The sequence below is a fragment of the Anguilla anguilla genome, chromosome 5, assembly GCF_013347855.1.
Source record: "Anguilla anguilla isolate fAngAng1 chromosome 5, fAngAng1.pri, whole genome shotgun sequence".
NCBI lineage: Eukaryota > Metazoa > Chordata > Actinopteri > Anguilliformes > Anguillidae > Anguilla > Anguilla anguilla.
Genome location: NC_049205.1, coordinates 48,042,598 through 48,064,796, shown reverse-complemented (window position 1 = coordinate 48,064,796; position 22,199 = coordinate 48,042,598). Strand labels below are relative to the sequence as shown.

The 22,199-nt window shown below is 41.0% G+C and overlaps 1 protein-coding gene across 4 annotated transcripts in view; it reads left to right on the top strand.

Annotated features, from left to right (window-relative positions):
• adamts17 (ADAM metallopeptidase with thrombospondin type 1 motif, 17) overlaps positions 1-20,604 on the top strand; it is a 79,263-nt gene extending 58,659 nt beyond the window's left edge. For all 4 annotated transcript variants that reach the window (XM_035416692.1, XM_035416690.1, XM_035416691.1 and 1 more), the window contains 7 exons: positions 35-192; positions 3,024-3,183; positions 7,555-7,690; positions 9,424-9,628; positions 10,296-10,448; positions 18,044-18,221; positions 18,583-20,604. In XM_035416692.1, the coding sequence (XP_035272583.1) occupies positions 35-192; positions 3,024-3,183; positions 7,555-7,690; positions 9,424-9,628; positions 10,296-10,448; positions 18,044-18,221; positions 18,583-18,734 (1,142 nt within the window). In that variant the 3' untranslated portion in view covers positions 18,735-20,604. The remainder of the gene's footprint in view (positions 1-34; positions 193-3,023; positions 3,184-7,554; positions 7,691-9,423; positions 9,629-10,295; positions 10,449-18,043; positions 18,222-18,582) is intronic.
• Positions 20,605-22,199: the final 1,595 nt, after the last annotated feature.

Below are 22,199 nucleotides of genomic sequence, written 5' to 3'. Positions count from 1 at the left end.
TCTTTACTGAAACTTGTTTTGACCTTTGTTTCAGCCCTGAAGGACTCCAGCAAAAGATCCATCAACAATGACTGGAAGATTGAACTTCCTGGTGAATTCCAGCTAGCTGGTACCACGGTCCGCTACGTTAGAAGAGGACTCTGGGAAAAGATCTCTGCCAAGGGACCCACTAAAACACCCCTGCACCTCATGGTAAAGACATTATCCTTTGCCCTTGCCTCAGTGGAAAGCTTTGTTTTTTTTTTGTTTTTTGTTTTTTTCAAACCAGAGTTTAGACCTTAACACATTTATTTCCCTTACAAAGGCATAGACTCTGGAGGCCCTACATATTAATATTAAAACACTGAGGAAATGAAATGTATCTAAACACAAACATATAGCTTCTTGTGAGGTCATATGTTTTACAAACTACTTTTCAACATACAAGATTTCATTTCAAGGTATATTTATAATATGTGCATTTATTTTACATATACAATCATCATTGCAGGGATTCTACTGCATTCCAACAAAGGTTCAGTATTATGCTTTCTATTTTGCAAGTCCTGTTGGATTGTGGGCAAAACATGCAACCTCTGATCCAATCCTATAAAGACGTTTATAATCTGTTTCTATATTAAGACGCTCTTATCAACAGTTCCCTAAGAGCTATATGGCACCCAGTTGTTAATACAGCCACTTCAGTAAGAGCGCATTTAATGGGCTTAGTTTAAGATCTTGCTCATGAATTTACAATTTTGGCAATTTCCCCCATTTTTCTGTTCATTAGGAAGCATTGTTTTATGTTGTGAAATTACATTTAAGCATTTAACTGTAACTAAAGGCAACCTTCTTGGAACCTTGAACGGTGTGGAGGAATACAGCTGAAACGAGTGTCTTGTTAGTTTTAATATTAAAAAACAATATGTTCGTGTTTATTGCTGCACTTCATGATGCAGTCAAGATTCAATCAGCAGAGCTCCCTGCAGCTTGGAAGATTGCTGTATAAAATATGCATTAAAACCAGATTAGATTCAGGCTATTAGAAGAGAACACAATTAACCTAATTAGGGATTGAATTGAGCTCTCCGGTAGACCCCGGCAAAAATGCTTTGGATAAAAGACACTTGACTTCAAACAGCTGAAGTGTTTTCATCCTTATGTAACACTAGGCTAAATTACCCACAAGCCTGTAGGCATCTGAGAAGCCTGAAAATCCTTCCTGACCTTGAATGAATGCTTTTGGGTTAATTGTCACATCTTTGAAATGAATAGCCTTCCAGTTGGGACTGGTCTTGAATTTAGTGGTACCCGTGACCAAGTTTGTGTCCTTTGGTAGACATATGTTCTGAGTAATGGCTCACATTGTGTGGGAAGTTTATAAAGTTGGTGGAAATGATGAGAAAGACATCCACATCAATGTCTCACGGAGAAGGTGAAGGTATGTGGTCCCAGAGGTGAAGTACACTTGCATACAATAACTAACTAGAGGTAGAACTGCAAAGAACAATTGTAGAAAATAGGCCACTATGTTTCAGCTCAAGAAATTGGAGGACTCCTGTTTCATAACATGGTCAGTTCCTTAAAAGGGATTATTGAAAATGAATGTGAATGAATACTAAGGTAATAATAATAGAAAAATTTGCTAACATTGCAATAATTGGATATAGATGGAAATAGAGCTCGATAGTGAGCACACAAACAAACCATTGCTAAGCTTCATAGTGCATGTTTCTTCAGTGCAGCTGCCCTCCCACGTTCTACCCACATCCAAACAGAGTAACTCAGAGTTCCAGTGTAATTCCAGTGACATTTCCTATGTTTTTGCACACAAACCGGATCCCCGAGGAAGGTGTATAAGTATTACATCAAGTATCAACCCAGGAGATCTAAAAAATGTTCTTAAAACATTTGGTGTAACTATGCTGCCTGTAGGGACCTTATTGGTCATCAAATCCACCCATCTTCCTTCCCCCACCACTGTTTTTATGTGGCCACTGTGAAGCTAGAAACGAAATTTTAATTGAGAGTCCACTCATTAATATGACATTGATATTGAGAGTCCACTCATTTGAGTAAAAAAAAAAAAGTTGTCAGGCTAATGATACATAGCAAGCTTGACTTCCCATACCTGTAAGTAGTGTCAGTTGTAAGGTAAGGTGCCACCAACATATATATCGGCTTTTGTATTAATTGAGGCACCTTCCAGGGGGACCACTTCCAAGCTCAGAAGACCACCTGAGCTGTGGTGCTGCTTCATGTGTCATTTGTTTTTCTTGGAATATGGATGTTGTTTGTAGATGCATCAGTTTGATAGATTGTTTGCCTGTGCCTAAGCGTTTTTGTATTTCCCCATAAGTGCTCCTGCCCTAGAGGTTGTACATGTCTGTACACACATCTACCTCATGACGTCCATCTTTAATAGTTTAAACTAAGATCACTGTGGCTGTAATCTTTCATGTGACCCATCAATGGATTAAACTGAGATTAAAACAAGATCAAACAAACGGCTTTCTCTCCACCGATCAGTTTAGCCTTTTCTCTGTGGTTTGCTGAAGTGGATTGTGGCCATCAGGAAACATCTGTGTTGATTCGGCTGGGCTATTCTCCATTACCCGTGTCCATCCATTTTACGAGATGCTTTCAACACTTTCATCCCGGAAACACCTTGTTTACTGCACCTCTGTGTCCTGCGGGCCAGACCTGCTTGAGACCACATGACCTTTTTTACACCTCTCAGGTGGCTACTGTGACAGGATTCATTTTTTATGCTGCAATGTCGAAAACCGCCCATATGTCACTGAACAGAGTGACAGAATAGATTTGCCTATGTAACATTGGAAAGGTGTCTCATAGAAACCCCAGTAAAGGAGTCCTAATCTCCAACAAGACCTGGATGTATTCTGCCCCACAGAAACATGTGGTAAATTTTAGTTTGATTGAGAAATTCTGATCCAATTTATTTTTCTACTTTATCACACTGCTTGTGCATACAGTACATGTATCTGATTTAGGAATGTACCTATGTTCTCACCTCAACCCAGGTCCTGCTGTTCCATGACCAGACCTATGGCATCCACTATGAGTACACAATCTCCCTCAACCGCACACTGGAGAACAGCAGCCAGCCCCAGAATGAGCCGCCGCACCTCTACATCTGGACTCACAGCAGCTGGGGGGAGTGCAGCGTCCAGTGCGGAGGAGGTCAGTCCGAGCCACTCACTGGCAAGTCATACAAAGGCCTCACAGCCTTGCTGATCTCCACGGCAGCATCCTACACAAAGGTTCTTTGTGGTGCGTCATCCCTCTCCTTTGCATCTTGCTGGGGAGAGGAGGTGGGGAGGTTCAGCAGATTTAGAAGCTCAGAGACAGTCAAGCGCTTGGACAGCTGGTAACAATGGCGCTAGGACCCCGGTCAGAGTAACCCCTGTGTGGCTGGTATCAAAACCCTTACTGAACAGATGCAATGGGCACATTTCCTCCTGTTGGTATAGTGAAATGGATAATGAAACGTTGATCTGAAAAACAGAGTTCTTTTTTTTCCTTCCTCAAGTCTCGTTACAGTTTAATTGAATCAGGCTGCTGTTGATTTGGAATACGATCTAATGTCTGTGGATGGAGTGCTGGCAGGATGTAGGTTTTTTAAGTGGTTCCAGGGGTGTGACTTGGCTTGGCACTAGCTCTTCAAGTTTAATGTGAGGACAGCATCTTTAAACCTCCTTTCTCAGACATGGAGAGGATCTGTTTGATGGGTGTTGCCTGTGGAATATTTAAGGATGGAATGATTTCAGATACATTTTGTGCATCACTTTGAAATGGCAGAGGGTTCCCATGAAATTGTCTGTTCGTATCTAGAGGACACTTGTAACTGATTACACGACACATACTGGTTTAAGTGGTTTTAGTTCATTAGACAGTCATTTATTCATTCAGGAATGATATTTTTCATCTAGGCTAAGAAATGACATGGCTTGAGAATAGAATTAGAGTAATAGTTTATGGAAAGACTGGAAGGTAAATAAGCTTGATATGAGTGTCACCAAGGTTGCTACCAATCCCAGATCATTGTCTAACATCACTTGTATCCTTGTATTTTAATCTTCTGGCTCATTCATGTTACACTTGTATCTTCATCTAGCACTTCTGTGTTGCACTTGTACTATCATATTAATGTTGTAGCTTTTTATCATATCTCTTGCTATTATGGCTTACTTCTAGTTTGACTTGCTATAACTTTACTGACTATGCTATGCCAAGCTTATTGTTTGAACTAGACCTGATGTTCATGGCTATGGATAACTGATACTTCATTGTATCTTATTGGAGGTGTGTACTGTTGTTGTTCCAATGATCTTAATTATGGATTTTTGTACATGGGTTACTTTGGATAAAGCATCTGCCAAATAGATGTAATGTAATACAGTGTAATGGTCTGGTGGGTGGATGATGGTATTACAGCACAACTGAGTGTTTCATTTTCTTTGTACATGAAACTTCCAAATACATCTGGTCTCTGTGTTTTGATTCTCCCAAGCTTTGAATTCAAACACACTTAGATGGGATTGACCCCTCAATCGGCATCTGCATATGTTAATGAAAATAGAAATTGGTTTCAGTCCATTAAACGGCAAACTCTGACAGAGCAGCAATTTTGCTGCCACACCTTTCATTTGAAGTAATTTCTATTGTAAGTTGGTTTTTATCAATTTGCTTCTTCAAGATTACATCAGCATCGATGTAGGCAGCCTTGGGACTATCCCAGATGCCCAGGGGCATTGAAATGAATTTTAAAAATAGAGCTGAAGGCAAGGAGGCCGCCCTGCGTCAGCGGCCAGTGAGGGGTAGAATCCTGGGTGTGGATTTTCTTTTTTTACAGGGGGGATTCAGATTTCCTTTCTTCTCTGAGCGCTATGTATTTGACATGGGACTCTAATCCCACCCATGCCACACATGTGCCAAATGCTGCCCTGCTAATCCGGGGGTGGATACAAGAACACAGTTCAAACAGGCCGAGGCAGAAGTGGGGAAGGGAGTGCGCCGCTAGGATCTTACCTCCCTAATCAAATGTGGATTGGGTGAACCCCACCAGTCTCCCCTGATTTTGAGCCAGGTGTTACTGTGGTCTCAGCAACCACACACAGTTCAACATGTATTCAACACCATTCTGCTGTAGCAATCATTCACTCAGGAATGCATCATTGATATTATTCTATTCCCCAGGTTTACAGTTGGTTAGATCACTCATTGAGAACAGCTACTATGTACTGTCTGGAGTGACCCTTTGCAGAGAAGGAAGAAAACATTTTCTAGTTAGATTTTTTTCTGATAATATTTCAACCTTCTTGTAAATCTTACAGTACAAATAATGATTATAAGTGTAAGAATTCCCTCAGATACACCTAACAGTGGAACTATCTGGGTGGCGAAAGGAATGTGTGTAGTCTTACCCAGCTCTACTGGAATGAGATTAATTAAATGTTATGTTTTCTCGATTAACAAATAATGTTTTAGTCTTTCTTCTGTGCTAACAGTTATGCATAGAAGCAGGACACCGCTTTCTGCAAGTGGAGTGGCTCTATACAGATTGCTGTCTGTCTTGGTAGACGCGGACATACCTCTGGCTTGTGTAGCCTGTGTACAGTGTAGATACAATTGCGTATCTTGCTACAACACTAGTGTCTTGGCAAATGAATGTATGTCATCTTGAAAATCACAAATCAGCTGAGGTTAGCTAACTGCAGTGTCTGCTTTTTAGACAGCTGACTAATTTGTTCTAAGGGATTTCTTGGTCAACACAATCAGCTGTCCGATGCCTAGTTACGCAATAGTCACTTGAAATGCTGCTTTTCCAATGTGGCCACAAACATTTCTGTAAAGTAGCCTGGAAATCTTTTTTATAGTTTAGAGTTTAACACACTATGAGAGCTAATTAGTGTTAGAAGGCCCATCAAATGTGTGATTGTGTCTGAGAGGGCATCTAGAATTGTTCTTGGAAAAACCTTAACTTAGGAAAAGCATTTGGCTGGATGAGCCAGCCTCATGAATGCCATTGATTTGGTGCAAATTTTTTGTATGTATAGAAACCTATCCCCCCACCAACTGGCTCTGAAAGTGTAGACCAGCACCAAGTTGATTTAGATCTCACCTTCAAATGTGTTTAAAATGTACAGTACAGCAGTGCTTCTGAAAGAGGCAGGTGTTCCACCACAGCCCTGACACAACCTTCTTACTTGGTTTCTATATAGGCTCCTCTGTGATAATATACTGGCTAAGAGTCTAGACAGCACGAAGAGGCCTTCTTTCTTTCACTTACACTTGTACGTGAATTTTGTCCACCAGCACCTGCAAATGAAGAAAGTGGGGGTGGCTCATGTTTCGAAGAACCCCACCCCCATTTCCTCCTCCACCTAGTATATTTTACGCTTTTTTTTGCATGTGTGCAAGCTTTTCCAACCTCTGAATAATGGTTCTGCAGTGAGTGATGTCAAGTAACAAATGACAGTTTTCCATTTATACATTTTCTTTACCTCCATAACCTAATTTAGAAAATAGACTCCATATGACCAGGTTACACAGCAATTCTTTAGTCATTATTGTTTCTAAGGTTGTTTTAGTCAATAACTTCAAATTGCCTCGGTGTGCACTGTTATGTTCAAAACAAATGAGTTGCTAAATTTGGGAAATTGGACAATTCAGTTTGAATGCATAGAATTGTATTATTGAACAAAGAATCTGGCCAAGTTTGCAGTACCAAATTCTAAGAAATTGTTATAGTTTACTCATAAAACTTGGCCTTTCTGCTTTCTCGTATTTCTATGAAGACATTTTAATCTGATTTAAAGAGCTTGTTTTTCTGCTCCTTAAATGACCATGACTGCAAATTATAAACTATGAGGTAATCTTCAAGGCTGGTACATTGGCACAGCTATTTTATCAAAGGTGAATTTAAGGCCACTATTAGGCATTCTCATGGGTCAGTGCTTAGCCCTGCTTTCATTGAGTAAAGTGCTGTTTGCAACTAAAAATAATTGATGCCTTTGAAGTCTTCGTTCCTCATTAATTACGTTTCATTTAGTAATTGTCTGCAAATGACTGAAAACCGTCATGTAGGAGGTGATGTGAGATTATCGACTGTCTGGACAAATGGGCTATTTTCAGGTGCATGCAGTTCTCTGATTATTTTCATATCGTACCTGCTGTTTAGCAAAGCGTTTGGTAATCTCAAGGAAGAAAGTTCAAGACTTATCTAATTAAGGGCAATTTGAAATGGAGAAAAGTGGAAAGCTGCTTGAGGCCTTTTGAAGCCGTTGAGATTTAATGTGCCCTCTCTGCCAGCTGTACCTTGAAAATCATTGCAGCGTGTTGGAACACTGTGGCAGCCCAGTGGAACTGTGTATTGAAATAGTCCTCGCTGACGCTGTCATTTGGATGGTGGTCAATTGTGAGGAGAATTTTAATGGGAAAATGAATAGATCTAACAAATATTGCAATATAAACAGAAAGTGTGAAAGACAAAAATGAAGAAACCATATGCAAGCCTGTTAATTAGATTTTTTTTTTTTTACGATGTCTTAGGGCAAAGAAGCACCATTGTTTCCTGTATGAAGATTGTCAACAAGACCATGACTCTAGTGAACGATAGCCACTGTCACCTGGAGAATCGACCATTGCCACAAGTCAGACGGTGCAACACCCACCCGTGCCAATCAAGGTAAGAGCTTTTAACAGCAATATGTGCGCATTCATTGTGTAACTTCAGACTTCCCTTTACTTATTAAGTGTTGGTGACACTGAACACATATTCACAGTGATGAATGAACTACACTGTAGAAATTGCATGTACCTTTGTAGAAGTGCATTGCTTTTCTAAATTGCATGCATCTCACCTGACACAATGATGAAAGGAAAGAGCAAAGCTCCATGTACATGCAGCAGCTATTTCATAACTGCTCTCATGTAACAAGAGCAACAATGAAAAATGGCTTCATAAGGCCTGTTATCGTATATGCCGGGTGAGGGCCGAATTATGTACAAGAGAAGATTAGAAAGGATTCTTAGCTCATGTGTTATCGCAGCACTGTGGGTTTTTTTTCCTTTTTGTAAGAATATATCCTTGTGATGAAATGAAACATTTGGGGGTTTTATTCAATAAAGTGCTCATCCATGACCAAACAAGGGAACCATATTCCTCTTTCTCTCATGCATTTTACATTAGAGAACTGTGAGTTCAGCAATATCTTAGACCTCTCCTTTATATGTAATTAAAGCAGGGGACTGATCTCATGTATTTTTATTTCAAAGAAACTGTGGGGGTCGTAAGATGGGTTCAATTTAAGATGAAGCGGCTGGCCTTGGGTGAAGAGAAAAGCCCTGATATTGACGTTCTCCCAACTGCGCATTCAATGCAATTTACATTTTGGCAGCATCTCCTACCCCCACTGCTCCTCACTCTCTAAACCCCAATTAATTTCTTTCTAATTGTTTCAGGGGTTCATCTGCAATTCATCAGTACTTTTCAAGTCTTGCACCTCCTCATGTTTTCACTTAAGGGGGTTGACATTGGGGCCTTTCGCTGCTATAGCATTTGGGACCTTTAACTGTTCATCTGTGCAATACACAGTCGTCTTCCAGCTGCACGAGATGAGACTTCTGGCTTTGAGAGCAGAGGAAGAGGAAGTACAAAGGACTTATCTGAAAGCATTAATGCTTTGCAGCAGTTGCTCTGAGGTTGGAATAGGAATTGAGGCAGTCACGTAGACCAGAGTATTTGTCTTACTTTCTTTCTGTCAGTTTGTCATCATATTTGTCAGCTCACTTCAGGCATCATTGAAGTTATATAGGCAATTTCCTAAGTAGTGCAGCTCTACTAAAACCTCTGCAGTGTTTTAGATCTTCAGATTTTCTTTGAAGAAACATTAAAGCCATAATAAATGAAAATAACTTGCAAGGAGCAACCAGTGGAAACACCAGAACAATTTACTCAACCTTTTTGTCTTAAAGACTCACTTCTTTCAAGTGAGGTTTTGATGTCTGTTTGTGTTGAACTGACTGAGGTTCATTAGGACTTTAATAGATACCCAGGACACATTTTACTGATATACGTATTACTGTTATTCCTGAGATTATACAAGGGCTGCATTCTGCTAAATTCTGTTATGTCTGTCTAGTCTGTTATGCTGTTGATATTGGATGAATTCACCATTTTTTCACCTGCACATTACACATTTATGGCAATGTTTAGCAGTGCACTTAAATACAATTTAAGTCCCAATAGCAGTGTCCTGACTATAAGCAACATATACTGCAGGTGTAGCATAGTAGTGTCTATTTTCTTCTGTTCAACTTTGGTAACACTGTAGTAATGCTCAGAAATTTGTACAGCATTGGTAGTTTGGTAAAGCTGAGAAGTATATTGTTTTGAGAAGCCTCTTCTGTCTTTCTCAGGTGGGTGACAGGGAACTGGGGGAGATGCTCGGTCACCTGCGGGAAAGGACTGCAGCTGCGGGAGGTGATGTGCGTGTACCAGCTGCAGAACGGCTCCTACATCAACACCCGCGACCTCTACTGCCAGGGAGCCAAGCCTGCCGCCATTCAGGGCTGTGAAGGGCGGGACTGCCTCACTGTATGGGAGGCTTCTGAGTGGTCCAAGGTCTGATCCCCTTCCGCCCTGCACTTTGCTCACGACCCTGACGCTGTTCAGCAGCGATGGCAATGTGGGACTTTATGAGTTCCATAATGGGTGGAGTTATCGTGTGACATCAATCACTGGCATATAGGAGCCAATTAAACGCATTGGATGGCCTTAGGTAAAACACTACGACCGGTTCAAAGTACCTGAGTGCATTATAGCTGTACCCATTTTGCTCATGAACCCTTACTCTTCCATAACTCCTGCCCAGGACATGACAGCAGCCAGATGCTTGGAATAGATTGATCTAAGTAAAGTCTTTCTCATGTCATGATTTCAGCCATTGATTTTTACTGGGTTTGCATTATTTATATGACATGTTTATGTATGGAAAAAAATGACCTCAATAATAGAGTATTATCACCAAGCATTCTGTGCAAGTGTTGATGGCAATTTCTTGTTTCTTCCTGTGGAGGGCAGTGTGGCTGTGTATTGAGTGAAATGAACTCTCTCTCAATATCTTTCTGTCATTTGCCTTGTATCATTATATCTTCTGCCATCTCTATTTCTGTCCTGTTATTTCATTAATTCCATTTAAAGGAATCCTGCTGGAAAGGTAAGTGCCATGTTAAGCTGTCCCTGTGGGTGGGGTTCTTTATTAACTACGCGGTCTCCTCTCTCTTCTTAGTGCTCCTCAGATTGTGGGCGGGGTATCCGCAGACGCACAATCACCTGCACCAATCCGCAGGGCCAATGTGACCCCGCCTCCCAGCCCCCTGTGGAGGAGGCCTGTGAGGACCACTCCAAATGCTACGAGTGGAAGACTGGGGACTGGTCGAAGGTACCTGCCCCTCCACTACTATGCACATAAACATGCTGTTCACACTCGCACTGTGGGTAAACTTCCATTTCATTAAACATAGGAGCTCTCACACACATCAGTGTATTAGGGCACTTACAAAGACAAGTGCACGCAATCCAGGTCACTGCCAGCACACACAGCTTGTGAGCTGTCATAGACATCAATACACTATAGCATTCACATGGACAGGCACACACATGCCATTACACTACCAGCACATACACACACATACTGCACGGTATGAACATTTTTAGACACATCCACTATCACACAGATAATCACACATACACATGCACACACTCACACACACACACACACACACACACACACACACACTGCACTACTCTCATGGAATACAGGCACTCACAGACATACACACACACACATCCACACATTGTCATAAAATGTGACAATGAATATGAAATGGAACAGGCAGGCAGCTTTAATTTGTAGCTATTTCTATCCACATTGCGTGAACCGTGGAAGATTTGCAGCCCTTTTTATACATAGTCCCCCCATTTTGGACTAAAAGTAATTGGACATAATCTTAAATAAAGTTGTCATATTTAGTACTTGGTTGCAAATTCTTTGCATTCCATGACTGCCTGAAGTCTGCGACTCATAGACATCACCAGATGCTGGGTATCTTCCATGGGTCTCTGCCAGGCCTGCACTGCAGCCATTGCTGTATGGAGCCAAAACGACAATAAGAATTTTGTCACTGTCCAAATACTTATGGACTGCATAAGTATTTTATATATAAAATATCACTCAATTACTCAGTTATGAGCAGTACATACCAGAATTCACAATATCACAAAAGTCACCACATGAGAGGCTCTGAACTAGTTGCATGCAAAGATGCATAGTTAATCAAAGTGCGTCTGATTTATTAAATTCCTGTAACAGGGTTTCTGCCTCAGTTGAAACAAACATCAAGAGATCTATTGACATTTGCATTTATAGGCTAATTCCTGGAGATAAGTGGAACAAACAATGAATGAATTACTCTTTTTGATAAGCAACTTGGCTCAAAAAATGGTGGATCTTAGCTACATGGTTCAATATAACTGAAATGGGCGAACCCAGATAATGGTCTGGGAGAGGCCTGGTTATTGTAGATACCGAGCTGTTTCTATCTAGGCAAACTTCCCTGCCTTAACACACCAGCTGCCATTATAAAATAATTATGGAATATTCTTTCTTTCTTGCTTTTAGATTTTTTAAAAGGAAAACTACAAAGGTGTATATATATATCTTTATATATAGATATATATATATATATATATATGTGCATATAAAAAAACAGTATCACCTACCCAGATGTTCCTTTCTGCTTGATTTATTCTTCTACAATCGTATACTGTTATGAGAGCCAAGGTGGAGCTGTTTCTTAAGTCAGCGTTCTGACAAATAGCTTCCCAGCACCTGTCTGCAAGGATAAGAGGCTGTGCCAGCTCCTTCAGGTAGAAACCATCTCAGAGCTCTCACAGCTGGCGCCCAGTCCCCCCTGCTTGAAGGCCAAATTTATAACATTGCATAAGTGTCTACGCTTAAAACATATAGAATTTCCTTTTTTTTGGCAGCTAACAGAAATAACCATTTGTCTCTGTCTCTGGGGTCCATATGTTTTGCATTAGTACCATCGACAGCCCCTCCCATTTTTTATATGTGTGCCTGGATGGTTTGCCTCAGTGTGACTTTTTTATGTGAACGTTATGTAACAGGGCATCTCTGTATTGCGTGCTGATCAAACACAGTGACATCTGGCTGTTTCACATCTCTGTTGAGATGAATTCTGCCCCAGTGATAAATCTGTGTGATAGTGTGCTTCACAAATGCACCTGTACTTCCCCTGCGCTGGGATTCACGTAGATAGCTGTTGGTTGATCTAAGCGCCTGCATTGGCTCCATCATGGTTGCGCACGCACATGCTGTCCTCTTCTGTTCGTGGCTTGGCAGGTGCTGCTGCGTAGTATTTTCGGGGTATTCATTTACGGAGAACCGAAGGGGTCTGGTCTTCTTTATGCCTGATCTCCACTGACTAATCAGTTCAGGACACGGTGCGATTCAAAGAAACAACCTTTTTCTTGTTTTTCAAATGAAAAAAAGCAAGATTCCTTTGAAGTCTGCTAGATTCCAGGCCTGTAGGGCTGTACAACAGCCTGTGATGTCAGCACGCCCAGAGGTTGTGCCTTTCCAGCTGGCCAAATTTGTGATGTGAGTGATGTCATAGTACAATCCTACATCCAATCATCAGCCGATACCTGCGTGTGCCGTCTCTGAAGCACTGTGTCCTTTATCAGCACACAAAGGGCCAATCACCCGTGATTGTGGATGCATGGTCAGACATGTAGAGGTTAGTGGCTTCACACTGGGGCCAGGCCAGCATTTCCTCCTCCCTCAGGCACTTATAAAATCAGTGACCGTGAATCATATGGGTCCATTTAAAAGAGATGAATAAAAGCAATGATTGCATTGGCACTGCATCGGTACTCCTTGTCTAAAACAATTGTGTGTCATTTTGTTTATTTTGGGGTAATTCCATGGCAAGTCAGAATGCATGAAACCACCAGAAATATGTTTGCATATGCCCTTAAGATGGAAATAAATTACATTTTTTCACAACACAAAGAGTTCTGCACAATTGTGTTCTGGGACATAGTGAACAATATTTGTAGTCAGACTATGGTATGAAATGCTACTGTATATCTAAATGATTTTAAAGGTTCTTTAAGCTTGAGTTGGAAGCCTGACAGACTATATCACTGTTTCCTTTTTCTGTAATAAAATTTAATCGCACCTTGATGCAAACATCATTTGGCCCTGCTGTGCGAGTGTCATGTTCGGCTTTTGTGGGCTGCTAGTTGATATCAGGTTTTACGGATTGCTTTCAAGAAGCAAACGCGAGACGTGAATGGTCACCACAGCTGGGGGGAATGGGGACCGTGAAATCATTTTCACAGCGTGGGGCTGTAAAGGCAAGGTCTCCCCCAGCTCCCAGGCAGAAGGTGGGATCTTAGCATTTCAGTGGGGGCCTATTGGCCGCATCTGCTTTAGCCATTTCCAGACGCCAGCAGTCTTTTTGAAGACTGCTGTAAAACGACGGAGCGGTAGGATTCAAAGGCCTTAAAGCTGAGCTTGTGGCTCCATAGCACTACAGAGTTACCAAACCGAATCTAACCGTGGTGCCCTCCTCCCAGAGTAATTTTAACAGCTGTCAGTCGAACACCACAAAGCGCATGAAGCGCAGTGCCGTTCGTAAGAGAAAGTCGTCACTGCCAAAGATGCACCTCTGACCTCACTTTGGGTGCCTGTGCCCAGCGTCTGCGGTTGATTAAGCCTGCTTTCCTTTCACGGTAACCAGGTTTGCTGTATTTGTTTACAAGGGCAGAGAAGAACATTCTGCGTCATTCTGCACAGGTTTAGAAACGGTCGCCAGTCTGTTTTTCCCCGTATTTCTCAAGTGACTCAGTTCTCCCGGTTACCATCTTTGGAAGCCCTCGCCATCCTCCAGTGGGCTTCGGGGTCAGAATGCGAAATTGGGGAGAAATGAAAGCGCGCGTCAGACCTGTGGCGTCGCACGGTCGCAGAACACTGTGCTAATGATTCCTCTGCGGCAAGCTCTGATGAAGGGATTAGAGAAGATTACCGCTCGGGGATTCGTCGTTTTAACTAGATTAGCTGCGGAGGCCTGCGCTGCCTCCCGTACTGGGCCTGCAAGCTGCAGATAGCCGTTGCGCAAGGCCAGAAAGAAAGACTGGCAGCATTACGCTGTTCACACTGAGCGCCGTCGCCGCCAGTTAAAGTCCGACACGGATTTCGTTGAATTCTTCTCAGCTCAGCCTTTAAAGTTTGCCTTTTGAATGCTTCTTTTGAACGTTTAGCTCGCTTTGTCGAGTTATGTGAGATCAAAACTGACGCGCATCATTAAACTAAGATGAATAATGATAGAAACTCTCTTGATAGGAAGGTTTGTTTCTGACATGCGCTTAAATACATTCGCCCTAGTGTTTCCCGTTATACGTTGACCTGCTGTCCTTTATCTGAGTAAGAGTGAAGGACGTGTATTTCTCTACCCTTTTCCAGTGAGCTCGGTTCTCAGGGGGTCTTCAGTCTGACTGAACTGGCAGCTTTCATGTATGCAGGTGCTCCGATATGACACAATACTGTCCACATGTATCTCTTCTTGATGTTAACATATAAAAGAGATTTAAGGGAGTGTTCATGTGATACCGCTGCCGACCTTCTCAGGTGATATTTTCCTATTATTGTCTCCACAGAGTGGAAAAAAGCTTTGAATGGCATATGAGTTATTCTCATAGAATGTTTTGCACCCCGGCTGGAACAGCCTGTGCCAGTAGTCATAACTCATTAATAATGCATACAGGTCTGCTGGAGCACTGGTCGCTCTAAAGAAGTTTTCATTTTGTCTGAAATATGTATGCTTTCGCTGCTGACCTTATATGGGAATCTGTTAAGGGGTCAACAAAGTTGTGTTGTGCCTTGTTGGCCACCCTCTGTCCTCTTGTGAAAGTTACATTTTGTACGGTTGTGCTGTTTCTGTTTTTATCGAGATGTGTCAGTTGTCTCTGCATCACTTTCTCCTGGGGAACCTCAGCTGTGACACTGTAAAATCCAGGAAGTTGCTGCTGTCTGTTTTTTTTATTATTGTTTAGTAGTCATTTCTGATACACGTCTCTGCATGCTGCTTTATGGCCTTCCGTGCCAGGTCAAGACATATCAATATACTTTTTCATTTTTTATTTCACCTCTCTCTTCATTCTGCAATCTCTGCACCCTCCCACCCCCAGGCACGATGAGTCATTAATTTAATTTGTGCTCAAGATATCAATGGATATGTTTATTACAATCTATCTTATCCAGATCTTATCCAGATAAGCAGGTTCAGGTTGAATTATTACAGTGGTCATTTAAGAAATATTCATATGCTTCTGTTCCAGCCGACTTTTAATAGATTAATCTTAATTGTATTCCGCTGACGTTTTTATCATCGGCTCGTCTCACAGACGGTAAAATAATGTAATCCTTTTTTTTTCTGTGCTTTATTATGTCAGCATTCACGCACAATTTGTGAGCATGTTACTAGTCTTTGTCATCAGGATTGTGAATAAGTCAGCGCACTCAATCTTCTCTATCATTGCACATGACAGTTGCGCTCATAAATATATGAAAATGTGGCTCGTGCATCAATCAATTAATTACAATGAAGCGGTGAATGATAATGAGGCGGTCCCAGCTCCCTGCTGGATTGGCCGTGAGAAACACTGAGGCAGTAAAATTCAAAGAAATGTCAAGTGCGGGGGCCAGGACTGAAATTACAGTTGGCTGCTCTCAAAATGGAAATTGGTACAAGTAATTGCTCGCTCATGAAATGCATGATAGATAAGCCATTAAAACGGAAGACGGGATGAGACGTCATCGCTGCGTCAGTGAGGGTATGTTATATCACATTGCTCGCCTAGCATTAACAAAGCCAGCAGGTCTGGAGAGCCCTTCCCCAACTATTCAGAAAACCCAGGGAACTGTTTGTGCACCCTTTTGCTCATAATGAAACATTAGGACATGGTACAAGATAGAAGAGGAGGAAACCTCAAACCGGCTGTGAGCAGGTGCAGCCAGAAAAGATATAAAGAATTGATCAATGAACAGGCGCAACTCTTGCTCTCAGTGAATATATTTAGGTTTTATTGAATCCATCTCTATGAAAACCATTGATGTTTCGGCCATAGTGTCAGGCCTTCATGAGAATCACATGACTCCTTGGTACAAGGAATCCCACCCCAAAGCCCAAAGCTGTTCAACTAATGCAGTAAAGCCCGGTTTGCACCGAGTGCGTGGGATTAAAGCATGCTTTAATACCTGACTTGCGTTCCACTGCAGCAGATTCCGTCAGACAGAGACAAAGGCCTCTTTAGCAGGTAGCTGGTAATCGTCCAGCTTGCTCAGGCCCCTTGTTATAGAGTCCGTGTATGTAATGATGAATGGTTGCAAGCAGTAATGGCTGTGAAGCAATTAGATCAAAAGGCCTGGGCGGTTGTCAGGAATTATCAGTGTCTAAAGGAAAGCGGCATTAACAAGCAGCGCACTTGTCCCAGCCTAAGAATGCTGACATGCTCAAATGAAATGATTCATCAGCACATGAATCTACAGAAAATATGTATTTTTGTCTCATGTCAGCTGGCAGAATGATATGTACTTTCTTTCATTGAGAGGAAGATATTTTCTGCAGCACTGCCATGGATCACGAGAGCAGTGTTATGGGCAGATTTCAAGGTTCTTGTTGTGTGCTGGAAAAAGCGGGCAGCTGTGTGTGTTTCCCAGGTCTGAAAACCGTGTACTGTAGCTCTGAATGAAGGCCAGTGGCGCACACTTGGCAGGACTGTATTGATTTTGCCAGTGATTGATGTTGACCTTCTCTAAAGATGACAGTAAAACAAAAGACCAAAGAAAAAGTATTACCGCCAGAGCAGCTAATCACTTTTAGCTTTTTTTCCCCCAGTATTCCAAACTTCAGAATGGAAAGAAATGTGCATGAATTGGTGAATACAGTAGAGCCCATATACCAGACAATGGTAGGCAGTAGAGAAGAAGTACTGCAATATTTGAAGTAGATGTGGGTACAAAAATGACCAAAGTGGAATAAGAAAATGCATCTACAGTGAAAATTAATCCTGAAATTTTTTCAGACATAATAAATTAGCAGTTTCTAAATAAGCCCTTTTTTTTATCAGAAAGGGCTGTCTAAATCTGAGAAATCCTCTTGTACTGAAATGTATCCATATCTCTGGCTAGAATTTATTGATATTCACAGTGTGTTTCAAGCTGTTTTTGTGCTGAGTGAGTGGAATGCAGGGTGAAAATGGGAACCAAAGGGAAGGGGAGAGTCAATGGAGTGTGGTATGATTGTGAAGGACTGTAAATTGAAGCTGCCACTGTCAATGATGAAAAAGCTGACAATTTTATCTTTGCTCAAGGAAACAAAACAAGTTATGCTTTATTTCTGTATAAATATCTAGCTTACACCACAGTAAATTAGATTTGGTTTTATTGCTTGTAAAATGGTTAGGGAACGCTCTCTAAGGTCTCATTCATCCAAGTTAACAAGAAACAAGCCACCTTTGAGGATCTATGTCACTCAGCAGAGCTCACACAGTTTGAAGATTTGGTTTTGCTTTGGAACATTACAGATAGGTAATTGCTCTGTGGGGGCTCAGATTCCGAGACAGCTTACCTTGCACTGTATGGCAGTCAATTCTGCGCCAATACATGTACAGCGTACCCATGAGGACATCTTGCCTTATTTCAGCATTTAGTTGAATTTAAGGTCCCTCCCAAAGCACTGCCTCTGTTCTGGGGTGACCGGGAAGTTTCATTATAAAACTGCAGGCATTCATGTCTACAATTGGGAGGGAAATCACAATAGTGGCGCTCAGTATTGTGACTGCTCTTCACTTAATATCTGGAGTAATGTGTTGAATCAGAAGGTTGTCTGTGGTTGTGCTTACCAACATGTTTGCGACAGTCTTGAATTATCTTTTGAATTGTTGTAGTGCTCATCTTCCTGTGGAAAGGGCCTGCAGTCCAGGGTGGTCCAGTGCATGCACAGAGTGACAGGACGCCATGGCAGCGACTGCCCAGTAGCATTTAAACCTCCAGCGTACCGACAGTGCCACCAGGGGGCGTGCAATGAAAAAGTAAATGTCAACACCATCACATCTCCCAGACTTGGTAAGAGCAATCTATAAATGTTTTCAGTGTGCCCTTACCCTGTCTTATTTTTTTTGTTCAGTGTTGACTGTAATCCTTTCATGTTTGAATTTTTTGTCTTCCTTAATGTTAAGGCCAAAACACTTTGCATTTTGATTGAATCGCCTCCATAACATAAAAAGTGTCTCCCCAAACACAGTAGCAAAACTGCACAACAGCACACATTGTTTCTACGTTGTGAGTCACATCCTGCCTTTGGGCTTCATTTGAAAGAGAATGATTAGTTGCTTTCAGTGTGTTTAAGATGTATGAGACAGTGTAAGCGGTTCAATATTGCATGTACTGAGCATTCACGCTGACGCATATTTTCACTGTTTGCCAGCTGCTCTGACGTACAAGTGCACAGGGGACCAGTGGGACGTGTATTGCCAGATCATCAGGGCAGAGAACCTTTGCCAGGACATGAGATGGTACCAACGCTGCTGCCAGACATGCAGAGACTTTTACGCAAGTAAAATGCTCAGAAACAGTTAATAACACCTGCCGTTTTTGACCTGTCCTCGTCATTGTCATCGTCATGTTGATTTTATTTTAAAATATTTTTATTGTTACGCTGTTGTGTCGGAAAGCAATGTGATTTAAAAATGAAATGAAATTGGAAAAAAAATCTTAAAATCTAAAATGCTATACACAAAAGTACAAGTTGAAACTCCAAATTTTTTGTTTGTTTTTGATGACTTGAATTAGTTTTTTTAATTGTTTGATTTGTTTTTATTTTTTCTTTGTTTGCTGTAATACCAAAGTGAATAACCTCATTGCCTTTAAGAGGTAATCTTGTGGTGCCCCTTGGAAGAATTGTGCATAGTATATTTTACCTTATTTACATGATTTTATTAAGGTGCTCAGCTGGTCCTATCTTTTACAAGCCACTGGCTGGCCAGTAACCAAAAATGGCTTTAGTCCCCGGCCAACACAGTTTGTATTTTTATGGCTGTGTTCTTATAATTGTTGTTAATATTTAAGCATGCAGAAAGCCATTGTTAAATATTCCTTTCATTCACTCAGACACCCGGGCAATTTATGGCTTTGTAATACCATTTTCCAGATTCAGAGAAAGCACTGCCGTGTTCTCCTCTAAAACTTTATTGTCCATGAAATGACTGGAGCAGAGGAGCATGAAGCTTTGGTGGTGTAACAAGGCCTGGCATTATGAGAGGTGTCTAATCGACAATGTAGATATCTCATGCCCTGCAGCCAGCTCCCCCTTTTCCCCTGCAGCCCCCAGACGTAGTGTACTTCAGAACCAGGGCCTTTTCCATCCAAAGCCATTTGCTTTTAAGCTCAAATGTTCCTCATGCAAAGTCAACGATTATCATTATTTTAACTATTTTAACTATTTGTCTGTAGTGAAGATTAGAAAGTGCTTAAGATCCACAGATGATGTGAAAAAAAATTGTTTTTTCTAAACCATCATTAGGACCATTCAGTGGAGTAATTTTAGCAGTAGTGCTAGTAAGGTTGGTAGTAGTGACCATAATTGAACACTGTACCTGCCTTTTGTAAATGTGCAAGGTACTCTTGGTGCTAAAGCAATGTGTACACAAGGGAGTGGTGCTCGTTTCCAGTTCTCTATAACCCAAGTTGATGAACACATTGGTGCTAGTTCACACCCAATAGGCTACAGTGTAATTTCATTAGTGATTACTTCTGTGTAATTAGATGCATACTCAGGAGAAACTTAAGGTTATTACAAGCTAACACCACAGTAGTACCACATTTAAACCATGTTATTATGTTATATCATGAGCTGTAAAGTGCTATTCAATGATGACTACACCTCACAACGCAATTTCAGCTGTTTGGAAAAAGAGGTGAAACAATGCCTGTCATTCCTCTAAATATACAAAAATATTTGACTATTGCATTTTACGTATGTAGGCTTGCTTTACTCTTAAGCTTCTCTGTACATTTTTAAGGAAAGTGAGTTTATATCTGATACTGTCTGCTGCTGGTAAATCTTGTGTATCCATATTCATTTAATGCAAGCAAGCTTTATTCTGGTCACTAAGTTTTACTTTCAGATTGGGTTACCGTATTGCACTGCAAAATATTCTGTTACCAAAAATATTTCAGTTCAGAAGAAAGGAACTCATCCAGTGTCTGAGGACCTCTGGGGCCAATCACAGAGGCTACAGTGAGCAGGAGTCTCTAATGCTCTCTGGAAGAGGCCCGAAAGTACAGATGAAAGCTTTCTTCCTTATCAGGGAGTGATTCATCAGTCTGAACAAATAGTAATATTGCCATGCCCATGAATATATAGTTATAATAATTAATTATAAAAATATTAATATAATGTAGCAATGTACTTATTGTTATGTAATTAAATACTAATATTATCTCACCATGTGTGCAGATATTTGTTGATATCTGCCTCCCAAGGTCTTGGTGCTGGTGTAAAGAAACCTTTCACTTGCCAGTTACAGACGGGATCATAGGGGTATAGCTTCCCCTGCAGCAGCATAGCAAGCGGATGTGCATGTAAGGCCCCAGGCAGGTACCCTTTACCTGAAGTGAAATTTCAAAGTAAGACCATTGGAAAATGTGAACTTCGAATGTACAGGATTGCGCATTAATGCAACATGACAAAGTAATTTTTCCATGTGTGTAGAGTTGCTGTCTTGGAGCTGAATTGGTGCTAGACAAAATTCACTACTGTGGAATACAGCTGTTAGTCTATGTTAGTATTTGTGTTCTTGTATTTTTTTGTTGTCCTATTGTTATTATTTTGGTTGTTCCATCGTTATTATGATTATTTAATAATGAAATGTAGCCTCCTTTATTTCTGAGTAATTGTTGCAGTGTACATTTTTATGATGTAATGCTGATATCCTTTAATATTCCTGTACTGTATGTCTTTAGTTGCACAGAGTTGTTTGGTACATAAACTGCCACTATATGTCTTTAAAGGTGCTTTTTTGGTCAAATGTACGGTAATTTTTAAAGTTACAGATGAAATAAATGAGAAATGTTGTTATACAGGGATATAACCAGTATGTTAGTTTAATTGTTTCAGTTCTCAGAATATAGTGTAAAGTTTTGTTTTTTTTTCTGATTGTAATTGACTTACAGGTATAGATCTGTACTATCTGTACAGTGTGATACTCAAATAATCCTGGATAAAAACAAAAAACACTTATAAAAGTTCTAGTCATGGAAATATATTTTTTTCAAGCCCACTGTAACTTGACTCTTTATTTTTGACAATATGAAATAAATGCAAGTGAATATTTTAGACAATTGGGATTTATTTTCTGTACAAATATTTTTGTTCCTGTCCTCATATTGGTGAAATATGTTTGCACTCTAGATTATAGCTATTCCTGTATGTGTGTATGCGCTCACAAATATGTTGTTTATGACTCAAGTCTTGATGATCAAATCATAATGAGAATCAAAAAGGCCTTGAATATGCTTTCAGGCTAAAGGATTAAAGGAATGACATTAAGGCTAATATTAACATTCAGACCATTACCCACTGCTGACAGCAGTTCATCTCCATTTTTCATTCAGTGTTTTATCATAAATTTATTCAAATATGTAGAACGGTTCGTCGGCCCAGGAATGACAAATCGCCATCTGGCCCGGCTATCTGCGGGAGAAACACTGCTGTTCTCGCCATAACGGCGTGGATGTGAAGTGCGAGGACAGTTGTAAAGGTCACTGTGACTCTCAGCAGCCCGTCTCCCAGTGTCTGCAGCCTCCAACATGGGGCACTCTGCCCAACCGAATGCCTTATTGCTCTTTAGCTAATGCGATTTCTGACGAGCCGTGCAGGGAAATCTCTCGTGATAAATCTCGGCCTGTCAGAGGCCTCCTCATTCTTTGCGGTCGACTGAGATGTCCACAAGTGTCGGGAAGGAAAAGCAATTTTGCCTTTCAGAGGTCTGAGGAATTGCCACCGACTGCGAATGTGAAATGTGTTTCTCCAAAATGATGACC